Source organism: Alexandromys fortis, unplaced genomic scaffold (genome assembly GCF_014885135.2).
Source record: "Alexandromys fortis isolate MF-2015 unplaced genomic scaffold, M_Fortis_MF-2015_v1.1 scaffold_111, whole genome shotgun sequence".
NCBI lineage: Eukaryota > Metazoa > Chordata > Mammalia > Rodentia > Cricetidae > Alexandromys > Alexandromys fortis.
This window is the reverse complement of record NW_026067996.1, coordinates 367,201-380,571: the sequence shown is the minus strand read 5'-3', so window position 1 is coordinate 380,571 and position 13,371 is coordinate 367,201. Positions and strand designations below refer to the sequence as shown.

The 13,371-nt window shown below is 52.3% G+C and overlaps 1 protein-coding gene across 1 annotated transcript in view; it reads right to left on the bottom strand.

Annotated features, from left to right (window-relative positions):
- Positions 1-12,828, bottom strand: part of Aldh1l1 (aldehyde dehydrogenase 1 family member L1) — a 47,171-nt gene extending 34,343 nt beyond the window's left edge. The window contains exons 1-7 of the mRNA XM_050160223.1: positions 12,685-12,828; positions 7,833-7,982; positions 5,445-5,679; positions 4,640-4,805; positions 3,173-3,274; positions 2,479-2,568; positions 1,428-1,565 (exon numbers count right to left, since the gene is read on the bottom strand). Of these exons, the coding sequence (XP_050016180.1) occupies positions 1,428-1,565; positions 2,479-2,568; positions 3,173-3,274; positions 4,640-4,805; positions 5,445-5,679; positions 7,833-7,959 (858 nt within the window). The 5' untranslated portion in view covers positions 7,960-7,982; positions 12,685-12,828. The remainder of the gene's footprint in view (positions 1-1,427; positions 1,566-2,478; positions 2,569-3,172; positions 3,275-4,639; positions 4,806-5,444; positions 5,680-7,832; positions 7,983-12,684) is intronic.
- Positions 12,829-13,371: the final 543 nt, after the last annotated feature.

The window sequence follows — 13,371 nt, the reverse complement described above, 5'->3', positions numbered from 1 at the left end:
AAATAACCCATACTATACATTATAAAACCTGACAAATCTGAGGTAGTTATAAGAATATTCTAGAGCCACATTCTGTGCCTATCAAAAACAGGCAAACAGTGCTGGATGCAGTGTCAATAGAGTCAATCCAATTGCTTTAGTAGATGTTCTAGAACTTTCAGCAAGCAGAAGGCCAGCTGGACCCAGCAAGCAAGCCCGAGACACACTTTCTGAAGGCTCTTTGCTCTGCTCTTTGTATGGCTACAGTGGCAGAAGCAGCCAGAGCCCTTGGGAACCCGCCCCTCCTGAATGCTAACCCCGGTCTCCAGATGTTGCAAGCAACTGGCCACGGGAAGCCTCCTTCACATTCCCCTTAGTCTCCCTTGATTGGGAAAGCACCTGTGACAGAGAGGCCACTACCCGAGGCTGAGAACAACAGGTATCTGCTGAGATGAACGTGTGCAGGGTGGGAGGCAACGCCAGCATATCATCAGAGATTCCTGGGTCAGACGAGCCCACCCTGACCTCATGACTTTGCTGAACCTGTCCCTCACAGTATCATGGGGTTGTCCCATAATGTTCCTGAATAATTATTTTTTGGGGGAATGTCACTCTTAGATGTTATTTCTAGGGACCACAACATGACAGCACCAGTCTGCACACATCCACTGTGCACATCTGAGTGCCCATCTACTATTAAACGACGGCTTTCACACAGCCTATGAGGTGTGTGTGTGTGACCCAGGGCCTCCCTCACGTCAGGCACATGAACGATGAGAGAGAGCCATGGCAGTCAGCACAATTCTCCTCACTCTACCCTACCACACTCAAACGGTCAAGGTTACTAAGGGTTGGAGGCTCTGTCTCTCTTCAACCCAGTATCTCGTGTGAGTGGAGTCTCAGGGCCACAACAGCCGTGGAGCCAGGATTTAGGATCTGAAGCCCAGTTTTGCTCCTAGCTCGGGTAACCTTGGGCAAACTTTTCACCTCTTTGCGTTGTAGTTATAATTATCTCACAGGGCTCTGGAAGATGAGATGTAAGGCCTATTCGTTGCTTTGGAACAATGGTTGGTGCCTAAGAACACTTCATTCAATTCAGCTACTATTCTGATGGGCAAAGTCCAGCAATATCTACCAGAGCCCAGCAGCCGTCTGCACCAGTCACTATCCCATCCCCACTCCGTGAGAGGGAAACTGAGGCCTAGAGGTTTAAAGACCTGGTCTTGATAATATATGTGAAGCGCAAGGCCAGGGCTACTGGAGAGTATTTCTGTCACACAGGGTGTCCAGCCTGTCACAAAAAGCACAGTCCCACCCCCACCCCCACACAGCCAGCCTGTGCTCAGATTGCGGCTCTTCCCTTGGCTCTTGGTTCTTCCTTTTTCTTCTAGGGAAGCCTGGGGTCTGGATGCAGGCAAGTGACTCACAGGAGTGTGCAGTCCCCTTACCATTTTGTCATCATTCCCGAAGAGGATGAGCCCTGCTTTGGTGACCAGGCCTGGACGATGGGCTCCTGGGATAGGCAAGGCTTCTCCCTCGGCCACCAGGCCTGAAGTGTTGAGCGTTGAGTTGAAAAATGTCAGCTTCTATGGAGTCAGAAAAGTCAAGAGACAGCAGGTCAGATGAGGCACTGCTGCCTGCAGCCCAGCTGTAGCTCCACAGGGCTGAGAAGCTAAGAGGTACAGGAGGGTAGGGGTGGGAGGTATGACCCTAGAGTGTGCAAGGCCAGCCTCCAAGGGGAGCAGGAAAGACCTGGAGTAACTGCAATCTACACAGAAGGCTGAGTAGGACCTAGACCCAGTCTTTGGGGCCATAGACAAGACCCAGAAAATCTGAGGACCTGGATACCTCAAATATCAGGCATCCTTGAGACCTTTGCACTGACTCAGAGCCTCAGACCTCAGGGGCACAGACCCCCAGGAAAATCTTCTCAAGGTATGCCATGAAGCCACTGACCCTTGGCAGCTGCTGGGCGCTGCTGCAGATGAACCAGCAAAGCAATGAGCCATGCATCAGCGCAGGAAGAGAAGAGACCTCAGCATGGTTTTACAGTGAGCTGGGGGGGGGGGGTCAGGGAACTAGAGAGAAAACCATATGAGCATCTGGTTGACTTTGAGGGGTGCACAAGACAAGCACCTCCCTATCATAAATCCAGCTACTGCCCAGTCCCAGCTCAAAGTAAGTTGTCCCTTCTCTGGGGCAAAGTCAGAGCTTGGCCTATGGCATCTGAGAGCATAGGGGTGAGGCTCAAGCCATTCAACAGTCAATTCAGTGGGGCCCAGGGTTGCAGCAGGTGCCGGGGCCACCAATGGCAGCAGACATCTTATTTTAGCTCTGAACGGTACAGGATCTCCTAGTTCTGGATTTGGGGCATCTGGGAGGAGGCAGAGTTAGGGCTATAGAATGTATCAAGCATTTTAAACCTAGAGGGCAGTTTTCCAGCTGGCAGGGTGGAGGCATACAGCGTCTCCCACTAACACCCACTTCACGGAAACATACCTGCCCACAGGCCTCTGTCCAGGCACCTGGCACCTTGTCATTCCCACGGATCCAGTTGTGAATGGCCTCTGCTGGCTGGTCCCAATTGATCTGTGGGGACCAAGACGTTGTATCCTCAGCTAGCCTCTCCTAGTCCCCTAAGGACTACTGCACAACAGGCCTAGCCTTGCAGGGAGGGTCTGGGCTTCCTCCTGGACATGGGCATGAGTGTAGAGCGGGTGCCCTGGTTTGGGGCTCTGACCCCAGGTCTCTCCCAGGCTGCACTATCTACTGTTGTCAAGGAGGTCCCACAGAGCCCCCAGGAAGAGTGCCCAGGTCCATCCTGTAGAGCCTGGCCAAAGCGCCTTTATGTATACAGGGCCCATGCAGAGATAACCAATCCCAAGCAGAAGCAGCCATGGGACTGCTACCCACTGAGGGTCCAAGAAACCTTTCAGGCAAACGTCTTGGAAACTCCGACACTAAAGCTGAGATATGCCCCTAGCCCTGGTCCTCCTCCCTCCCTGGAGTGAGTGATGCTTTCTCCTTCTACTTAAAGAGAAGCAGGACCTTGCTCCCTCCGTGTCCTGATGCTCTGCTGAAACCCCACCCTCCACTGCTGCTTCTCTTACTGCCAGCTGTACCTTGCTTCACTGAGCCACTTATGCCCTCCAGCTACTCACAGGCATGTCGGGTAGCTGGGGCTGCTACTCACCCTGGCCGTCTCCTTCTTCTGAATGCCCTCATAGGTGGCTCCTTCCTCAGGCTGGCGGAGGCGGGGGGCTTTGCCCTCTGAGATCAGTCGCACAGCCTGCACCTGCAAGGGGACTCTACAGTCAGCTTCCCCAGCATCAGGGTTCCGCCCACACCCAGCCCTGGTCCTCACCGTGCAGGCACCTGAGAAACCCTACGGCATGGACACGGTGTGGGTGACAGGGTTTGGGAGGCAATAATACACAGACCCTCAGCAACACCTCATGGTCTTAGATTCTATGGACTTTTTGATCTCTAGGTGAGGTAGCTGCCAAGTCCCACCAGGGATAATGGATGCACAGCCTGTGTGTTGCTGTCTAGAACTGTCCTGAAGGAGAATAGATCCTAAGCCCTGATATGGACTTGGGCACCTGCAGTGAAGTAGCTTCTCTGGGATCCAAACTGAGGAGAGGCGAGGAGCCTGCAACCCACTCTGAGGGAGGACATGGGAGCTGCTGTAGTCAAGAAACAGTGTCATGGGGCTTGAGAGGTGGCTCAGCAGTTGGGACTCTGGCTGCTGTTGAGGAATATTTGTTTACACTGTGTGAAGATGTCTTACTGTGATTGGTTCAATAAAGAGCTGAATGACCAATAGCTAGGCAGGAGAGATAAGCGGGATTTTCAAGAGAGAGAGAGACCTCTGGAAGAAGAGAGGCAGAGAGATGTCAGCAAGACTCAGAGCAAGTCAGACACAGAGTACAGAGGAGAGGAAACCAAGCCATGTGGCAGAACATAGATTAATAGAAGCAGGTTAACTTGAGTTAAAAGAATTGTTGGGGAAAAGCCTAAGCTAAGAGCCAAGCTTTCATAATTAATAAGAAGTTTCCGTGTCATTATCTGTGGGCTACCAGTGAGAGAGTATTACTTCAGGCTGCTCTTGTAGAACAGCCTGAGCTGGATTCCCAGGACTCATGCAGCAGCTCACAACCTCCAGTAACTCCACACCCAGGGAATCTGAAGCCCTCTTTTGATGTCCAGTCTATAGAACACATCTTTATGAACGGTAGCACATGTACTTACAAAGAGTTTCAATGGAGTCATGGCTTAAGTGTCACTGGACACTCTGCTGGCTGTGGTGTTTGCAGAGATCTCCACAAATCAGAGTTTTGTCACACTGGGTAATGACTGGGTCGGGATAACCCAATGACACAGAGGTGACTTTTGGGCTCAACCACACCAGGTCCGTGCTGCCCTCTTGAGTTAGGCTCTGCCCACTCTGACCACATTTCCTTCATGCTTACTGCCCCATCTCTTTGAGACCCCGAAGAGTAAGTCACTTCTTTCACAAGTCCTGAAATTGGGGGTGGGGACTCTGGCCAGCAGGGATCATTACCTACACCTAGGGAAGGCCAGTGGAGCCAAGAACAGAGAGCCTGTGTCAGGGTAGGCGCGTGGTGGGAGGGCAGGTGTGGCCAGCCTTCAGCCTTACCATCCCTTTGATGCCCTCCGGGAAGAGGAAGCGGTTGTACAGGGTGCTCACGGTGTCGTCTGGAAGCACCTCACACTCCTTCTGGAGCAGAAGGTCCCCAGTGTCCAGGCCATCATCAGCCCAGAAGATGCTGAAGCCCCCTTTCTTATCTCCGTGAATGAGGGTCCTGGAGGGCAGGAGGGAGATGTCAGTCTGACAGAAAGTGTCATAGGGGACACTCTGGGAGCTGCCCCTTGCACCCCTGCCACCCTCCAGAAGGCCACCTCCTTCCCAGGGGCTGCCATATGCTCCTATAGGAAAGGGAAGAAAGGGAAGTGTTTATGACTGCCAACCATGCCAGCTACATGCCAAAAGCTGTGCTGCCTTAGGGAACAGCCCCATGGCAGGTGGGGTGAGCATACAGAGCCATATCTTAGTACAACCCCCCTTGCACCCTCTGTCCTGCTGCAGGTGTGACACCATCTGAGCTCCTGTCCCCTCTGCTGCAAAGCATGCAGTCTTTTTTTGTTTTGTTTTCAAGACAGGGTTTCTCTGTGCAATTCTAGCCATCCTGGATCTTGCTTTCTAGACCAGGCTGGCCTCTAACTCACAGAAATCTGCCTGCCTCTGCCTCCTGAGTGTTGGGGTTAAAGGTGTGAGCTACTACCACCTAGCAAGCATGCTGTCTTAATTCTCTCCGACTGTGGTTCAGGGTGACACCAGCAGAGCAGGACAGGCACCTGTGCAATGCGTCTGACTGTCCTAGAAGGATGCTGTAGGCTGAGGAGGGTGACATGCCAGGCAGATGGGGTGGATCCTGTCTTACCAGTTGATGGCTGATGCCCCTCGATGTCTGGGCAGCAGGGATGGATGATAGATTATAGAGCCATGCCGGGGTGCATTGATGACTTCCATGGGGATGAACTGGCTGCAGAAGGGTAGCACGTTGAGCTCTGCACCCAGAGCCTGGTATTTGCCCACCACCTCGGGCAGAGCCTGTCCTCGAGCCCGCCACCGAGGGAACTTGAACACGGGCACACCATCCTTCTCAGCCTCTAGGCCTGTGGGGAGAGCGGGTGAGAAACTGTCCTCTCTGCTTCCACACACTGTCAGCTGTGCCTACCCAGAACGTGGCTCACGGCCTCTTCTTGGTGCCTTTTCCCTTCTTGTCCCCACTGCCCAGCAAGGTTCTACCAGGATGTGGGTGTGGCTGCTGACCAAAAGTGAGTGGTGGGCAGGGACTTCCCTGCCTGGATGCTGCCTCCTGCTGAGTACCGTGGCCTCCATGTGCCTCCCTTGCTCAGATTTCATAGGTCCCCAAAAGCTGCTGTGCTCACAGTCCTCTCCAGAGGCCCAGCCACTACCAACACTGTCTTTCTCCTCTCCTTCACCATCTCTCTCTTCTTCCTCTCCTTTTCCTCCACCCCCCTCTCCTCCTCAGATCTCTTCTTGGACACTGGGGTCCCTGGGAAGCAAATTTCTTCCCTGTCAGCTGTTCCCTTACCAGGGGGAGGGAAAGAGGTGTGGAAATGTACTTGGTCTTTCCTGTGGGGACCCTATCCTCTGGCCACCACCCTAGCCTGCTGCCTCATCCCACCAACAGGAGTTCCTACCCAGGGCAGCCGCTGAATCTCCGTTCTCCGTCTGCAGACTTGGCCCCAGTGCGCACACTCTGCTCCTCACACCTGTGGCCCAGAGGCCCAGACCCAGCCTTCAGGGCCCCTCCTGCCTCCTTACAGGCCTGAATCATAGGCTCAATTTCCTATGCAGCCCCAGCCCCTCCTATCTTCAGCCTGGTGGTAGCAGCTGCCACTGGACAGAACAGCCCCAACTCTGCAGGGCTTTCTTCTTAGCAAGTCTCTCAAGACAATTCCGTGACTGGCCTGACTCTACTGTCCGTCCTTATCTCTGCCACCACGTCCTGATGCTAATCTTCACTGTCAAGGTCACTGGGTTTGGAATCAGTAGGAGGGTGGTTCCAGAGTGTTAACTAAAAAAGAGGAGACTCCCCAGAATGTGGAAACACCATCCCATGTTCTGGGTCCCAGGCTAAATAAAAAGGTGGAGCTGAACACCAGAACACATCTCTCTTTCTGATTCAAATGCAATTTGACCAGTTGTGAGGTCAGAATATACTTGTTTTGTTTTTTTTTTTAAGATTTATTTATTTATTACGTATACAACATTCTGCCTCCATGTATGCTCACACGCCAGAAGAGGGCACCAGATCTCATTACAGATGGTTGTGAGCCACCTTGTGGTTTCTGGGAATTGAACTCACAACCTCTGGAAGGGCAGCCAGTGTTCTTAACCACTGAACTCTCTCCAGCCCCAGAATGTATTTCTAAAGCAGCCTTACTGTGGCAGTGAGACAATCAAGGCGAAGCAGTGGTCCAGACCAGGCTTGGAATGGTGCTGGGAGCAGAGACTGTCTAACCACGGCTAGTGTTTGTTTGCAGAGCTCAGACTGTGGGGTCATGGATCTCATGATGTGGTCAAGTGCAGGGCTGAGGTCAGGCAGGCGACAGCAGCGTTAGAGCAGAGTCCAGGGGTCAGACTGTGACTGCTTGCTCTGCCCTGGATCTGGCTGGTCCCTCAAAGCCTCCCTCCTAATCTCAGTTTCCCATCATTAAACCGTGCCCTACAGTCCTTCTCCATCAGGTCTGGAGGACCTATTCATCATATGGAGGCTCCAGCATCCTGTGTACTGGGCACCTGCCTGCTCCAAGTCTAGGGTTCAGGATTGTGAATCTCAAGTGGCTCCTCCTCCAGGAGGTAACAGAACCAAAAAGATGCTAAAAGGGAAACCTCTCAGCCCCGCTCATTTCCCTGTACCAGGAACCCTCTGGCGGGCTGAGCCCTTGGAGCTAAGAGAGCCCCAGAAACAGCAACATGAATCTTGTCCCCCAACCCTTGAGAGTCTAGACGCATGGATCAGAGAAGTTCAGAGAGGTTTGTAGGACACGCTGGGCTTCTCCATGGCCCTTGTTCAGGACACAAATCGTACCCCACAGTCTAGTGTGGGTCGCTTTATTCCAGGACGGTCCAGCAGCCACTTGGCATCAGTGTGGATGCGGAGCAGAAGAAGCATAAGTGTTCTCTACCAAGGCTACACCGTGAGACCCGTCCTTCACCCACCTGCCCACTACAGCGCCTCTGCCCCAGCAGGTGGGTTTTCCTCCACCCTCCGCCCTGCCCTTGAGCTGTCACTCACCCAGGGGATCTGCTTTCCCATCCTTGTCTGGGATAGTGAAGACACCCACCACCTCATGGCCCTCCTTCCTTAGCTGGCAGTAAACCTCCTGGCCAAACAGGCTCTGCCCGATTACTGCAATCTTCATGGCAGCAGAGGGTTGGAAGGCACCTGTTGAAGGGGCAGCCAAAGGGTTAGAAAGGGCTCTCATAAGTCAGGGGAAAACATCCAGAATCCAGTAGGTATGTTCCTGCCTTGGTCACCCTGGGGGCTCCATAAACATCAGGCTGTTTCAGAGAGATTGCCAAGCTCTGCAAGGGGCTTGGGGGTCATGGACACAGCTAACCCTGACATCTGTGGATGTGGAGACTCTGATGGCGGCTGATGGGTCAGACGGTGGCTGTAGCTTTAGGGTCCCTTCATTAGTCCCAGAAAATTGCCACAGACCTGGTGCCGGTCCTCAGTGACATTTTAGAACATACCGTGGTCACGTGACCAGTTCTGTGACCTTGGTCCAGTCACATTAGCCTCTGTCCCCTCACTGTTAATGAAAAAACTACCATACTTTTCTTGAGGCCACACCAGGCTTATTGCACTAGATCCAGAAGCCACAGAGGGGCAAAGGAAGCCTTGCTCGATGCCAGCCTTGAGTGACAGCACAAGGTGACTGGGTTGGGAGTGGGCACCTATGGGAAAGGCCAAGGGGAGGGACGGACGGAATGCATCAGAACTCAGTGTCAATGGCTACTAAACTCAGCACTTCCTGCCATTCGTGTCTGTAAACCCTGAGGTACTTGCTGGTATGTTTCCTTGATTTGGCTATTCACCACAGTTTAGGGAAAGTCTGCAGTGCGGACATCACTCACTCAGAAGTACAGAAATTGCAAGTGTGAGGTAGCCTCCTGAATCTCCCCACACACAGCATGCTGCTGTGACCCAGAAATTCTACTGGTCACTAAACACCCCGACTTCTCACAGAGCAGCAGCATCTCTCTGTCTTGGCTAACCTCACACATATGCCTTTCAGGCCCAAACCCACGCCTGTTTCCCTTCCCCTTGCTAGCCTGTAGACACGTGAACCTTCAGGGGTCACTGTGTGAATATGTCACAGGAGTCCATGTTGACTCAAGCGTTGCACAGCTTTCATAAAAATCAAGTCCAAATAGATCACAGACCTGAGGTTATAAACCTCTCAAAGATAAAGAGAAATGTGGATAGCCTTGCATTCATCAATAACTTTCCAAGCACTGCAGAGGTGAGCTCACGAAAAGGAGAATTAAGTATGACTTCATTCGGTTTAAGATTTCTGCTTTCAAAGAACTCCATCGAGAAAACAAAATGAGACTCCATATACTGGGTGACCTGAGAAAGAACAACTGACCCTCAAAACTCAGCCAGAGGGGGGAAACTCAATTAAAACATGAACTAAAGATCTAAACCATCAACCTGCAGTGCCCATGGGGGCCAGAAGGCGGTGTAGGGTTCCCCTGGGGCTATAGCTGTAAGAGGTTGTGAGCTGCCTGGCTTGGATGCTAGAAACAGAACTCAGGTTCTCTGCAAAAGCAGCAAGCGCTCTTAACCAGTGAGCCACCTTTCTAGCCTCCAGCATTCTTGTTTTAATGCCAAGCTCCTTTTAACCACCAGTTCCAGAAACCAGTCTGCATTGCCTAGTTTTAGGTCAACTTGACACAAGTCTTGAGTATGAAAGAACGAGGAGCCTCAGTTGAGAAAATGATTCCTTAAGATTGGGCTGTAGGCAAGACTATGGGACATTTTCTTAATTAGTTATTGATGGGAGAGAGCCCGGCCCATTGTGGTGGAGGCACCCCTGGGCAGGCAGTCCTGCGTTCTATAAGAAATCAGGATGAGCAAGCAATGAGGAGCAAGTCAGTAAGCAGCACCCCTCCCTGACCTCTGCATCAGTTCCTGCCTCCAAGGTTCCTGCCCTGTTTGAGTTCCTAACCTCCTTTGATGATGAACAGAGATGACGAAACATTAGCCAAACAAACCCTTTCTTCTCCAGGTTGCTATGGGTCACGGTGTTTCATCACAACAGTGGTAGCCCTAACTAGGGCACACTCTCACAGGTATTACTTCAAGTGGGGAGAAAATTCATGTCCTCACACGAATGTTGACAACAGCATTATTTCAAACTGTTCAAAACTGGAAGCGACCATGACACCATTAGTGAGTAGGTGGAGAAAAGCCAAAATGTGGTGATGGGGTTCAGATAATGGAACCTAAGCCACGATCAAGAGGAAGTGTGCTGGGAGCTGTGAAGAGACACTCAGGAAACCCAGTGCAAACTGCTGAGCGAGAGACGCCAATCATCACCATCGCCGGCACTGGGAAGAGTCAACCCAGAGAGCCAGCGACAGCGAAAGGATGAGTAGCTGCCAGGGCTGTGATGAGAACACTCATGGCATCTAAGACGGCAGGAGTGGACGCATGTCTTCACACACTGCCCAAACATGACCAAACATGAAGATCCCACAGAACACGGCTCTGAGGCCATCGCACTGCCCTGGGCTCAGCTCGCACAGTATCATGAATGTTTAGCAATGGAAGGCATGGACAGAATGAATATATGGGAACCTGGCTCTCCATAGACTTAAAACAAACTCTGAAAGTTGATTATTAACTTAATGGAACAAATATAGCTCTCCGGCCTACATTTTGCTCCACAAAGTACAAGTGAGTTAAAAATAAATATTTTTACACCAGATCAGGAAGAAAACATAATAAGGATGAGGAGGTAGGTAGCTCAGTTGATCCAGCACCTGTCTAGGGTGCTTGAAGCACTGGTTCCCATCCCGGCTCCACGGAAACCGAGTGTGTTGGTGCAGGCTGTAAGCAGAGCTCTCGGGGAGTGGAAGCAGGAGGGTGGGAGTTAAAGACTATCCTCAGCTACATAGAAGGCTTGAGGCCAGCCTGGGCTACTTGAGCCCCTAAAAGAAGAGGAAGGGGAGGAGGACAAGTGGGGGAGAAGAGAGAGAGAAGGAGGACTATGTTAGAAAATACTGATGGAGAGTGGGCTTTACAGGCCTGCCTCTAACCGTGGAACGCACATTAAACAGTATACGTTTTCACATATAAAGCACCTTATTAATAGGAAAAACTTACAACCAATAGACAAAAACAAGTTCCAATCACAAATAGTAAAACTGGAACATTTCTCTAAACGCAGAGTCAAACATGGTACGCCTTCCTCCCCTGATACTACGGTGCCCAGCACTGGAGAGGTTATGGTAAAGCAGCAAGCAAGGGAAAATTCTTGCAGGGAACATGAAAAATGGCTGAGTTCTGACTCGGCTTCTCTCTTATAAACCATGGCAGGACCAGGGGACAACCATGGGGTTTTACACTGCTGGGTTTTAAACCACGGTGTGGCAGTGCATAGGCCGTGCCATTAGGATACAGCAAACTGTTGCTGGCTGGGAATACGTAAGTCAAGATTCTCCAGGAGATAACCGCTCACTGCAGTTTCCTAAACTGTGTGTGTGTGTGTGTCGTGTGTGTGTGGTGTGTGTGTATGGTGTGTGTGTGGTGTGTGTGGTGTGTGTATGGTGTGTGTGTCTGTGGTATGTGTTTGGTATGTGTGGTGTGCTGTGTGTGTCTGCACTTACCTCTGTGTGTCTGTTGACTTCTGTCAAGGGAGTATTAGTGCATTCGCACAGGCTGCCCTGGAATTTCTCATCCTCCCACCTCAGCCTCTTGAGCAATGAGGTTCCAGATCTGTGCTATCACACCTGCCTCCACCCCCTGCTGAACATCTATTTCTTGCAGAAAGATTAAAGGAGTAAAAATACAAACGAAACAAACCCCACTTTTGGCTGCAGGGGGGCAGTCAGGATTGCTGCAGATCTGCCAATATCACAGCTCAGGGACAAGAAGGAAGGCAGAGGAGGGAACACTAAGTGAGGGTCCTTCACTTAAAGTTGGCCTTTGGCCCCAGAGATAACATGGGAGGGGCCGGGGAGCCTCTGAGCCCCAAGGATATGGTGTGATCTCCCAGCCCTGTCTTATGTTGGGGCACCCCCCAGGGACTGCTGTGGCATCAGACCCTCAGGGACTCAGGGGCTTCCTGCTCCTGGGTCAAGACAGCGGAACAGCTGCAGGGCCCTCTGTTCATAACCTACTGCTCCACCCAGGCTGGAGCAGACCGGGTGGCCACCATGGTTCACCCACAAACTGCCCAAGGCTGATCCTCTCATATGTTGGTCTCTTTGCTATGGCTCCGGGCAGAGGATGGGTATGTCCCCCAGGGTGCCAAGATCAATCAGACACTTCCATGAATCTGGGTAAGGCTAGAAGGTAAGGTGGGGCAACCTCTCTCGCAAGCCTGCAGACTTCAGCTTAGGTCTGGGTGAATTGTCACCTTCCCTGGGTCTCAAATGCCTCTGTAAAGTATGACAGTACTGTCTCCTGGGCACGGAGAACTTATCTGATAGAAGACAGTGTCAACACTCACCACCAGCTGCCTAGGACCAGAATTGTACACTGTTGTGTCCCGTCCCTCCATTTTACAGAGCAAAAGCCAAGATTCAGCAGCGCTTAAGAAACTTCCCAGTGCATGAGCCAGACGTGGTGATGCACTCCTATAATTCCAGCACTCCGGAGGCAGAAGCAGATGGATCTTAGAGTTCGAGGCCAGCCTGTTCTACAGAACTAGTTCCAGGATAGCCAGGGTTACTCAGGGAAGCCCTCCCTCCAAAAAAGAAAAGGAGGCCTTTTCTTCCCAAGCTCCAGTCCCCCCACTTCAGGAAAAGAAACTTCCCGGGGCAAGAGCTGTGGTTCCAAGGTTCAGCGTCTGCCTGCAGCGGAGAGGCTCGGGGTGCTCCGCTCAAAACAACGAAAGCAAAAGGAAACTTACCCAAGGTCAATGAGGGGGAGTAGGAGAATAAGGTCACCGACTCGGAGCCCTGGGCTTGGAACCCAGAAGTACCTGCTTGCTGCTAGGGTCCGCACGGGGCAGCGAAGCTCCCAGACCCGTGCACTAGCTCTAGTCTGGGGTGGAGCTGGTTGGGGCCAGCACGCCTACTCCACGCATAGGGGAGGAGCGGGCATCGGGGTCCGCCCAGCCCCGACCCCTCCAATCACAGAACGCCCACGGGCCAGGCCCCTAGATCTGACCAATCAGAGGATCTTTTCCCAGTCCCGAGAATGGGGAGAGGACTTTGGAAAGTGGACTAGGGAACCTGCACAGGCGGTCCTTTCGCAGGTGCCTCGCTTCCTAGAGGGCCCCAGCTTTTCCTTCTGCAAAATGGGCCACCAACGCCTACAAAGAACCGTGCTGCCCCGGGCCGATCCTCAAAAGGTTGAGTATTCCTAGCTGGATTGGAGAGCTCTCCGCCCCCAATTCAGGCTTGGGTTCCAAGCCCGGCATTTCCGGAGCCCAGCCACCGTCCACGCAATGGGACCTCAGCGAGTCTCTGTCCCGAGACTGGGGGACCGAACAGCTTGCGGAGGCTAGGAGGCGGGGCCCACCGCATGTAGTTTTGCATACCTCAGGCCAAACCTGCTGGAGGAGGAACCAATGGAAAGTCCAGCTGGGAGGGAA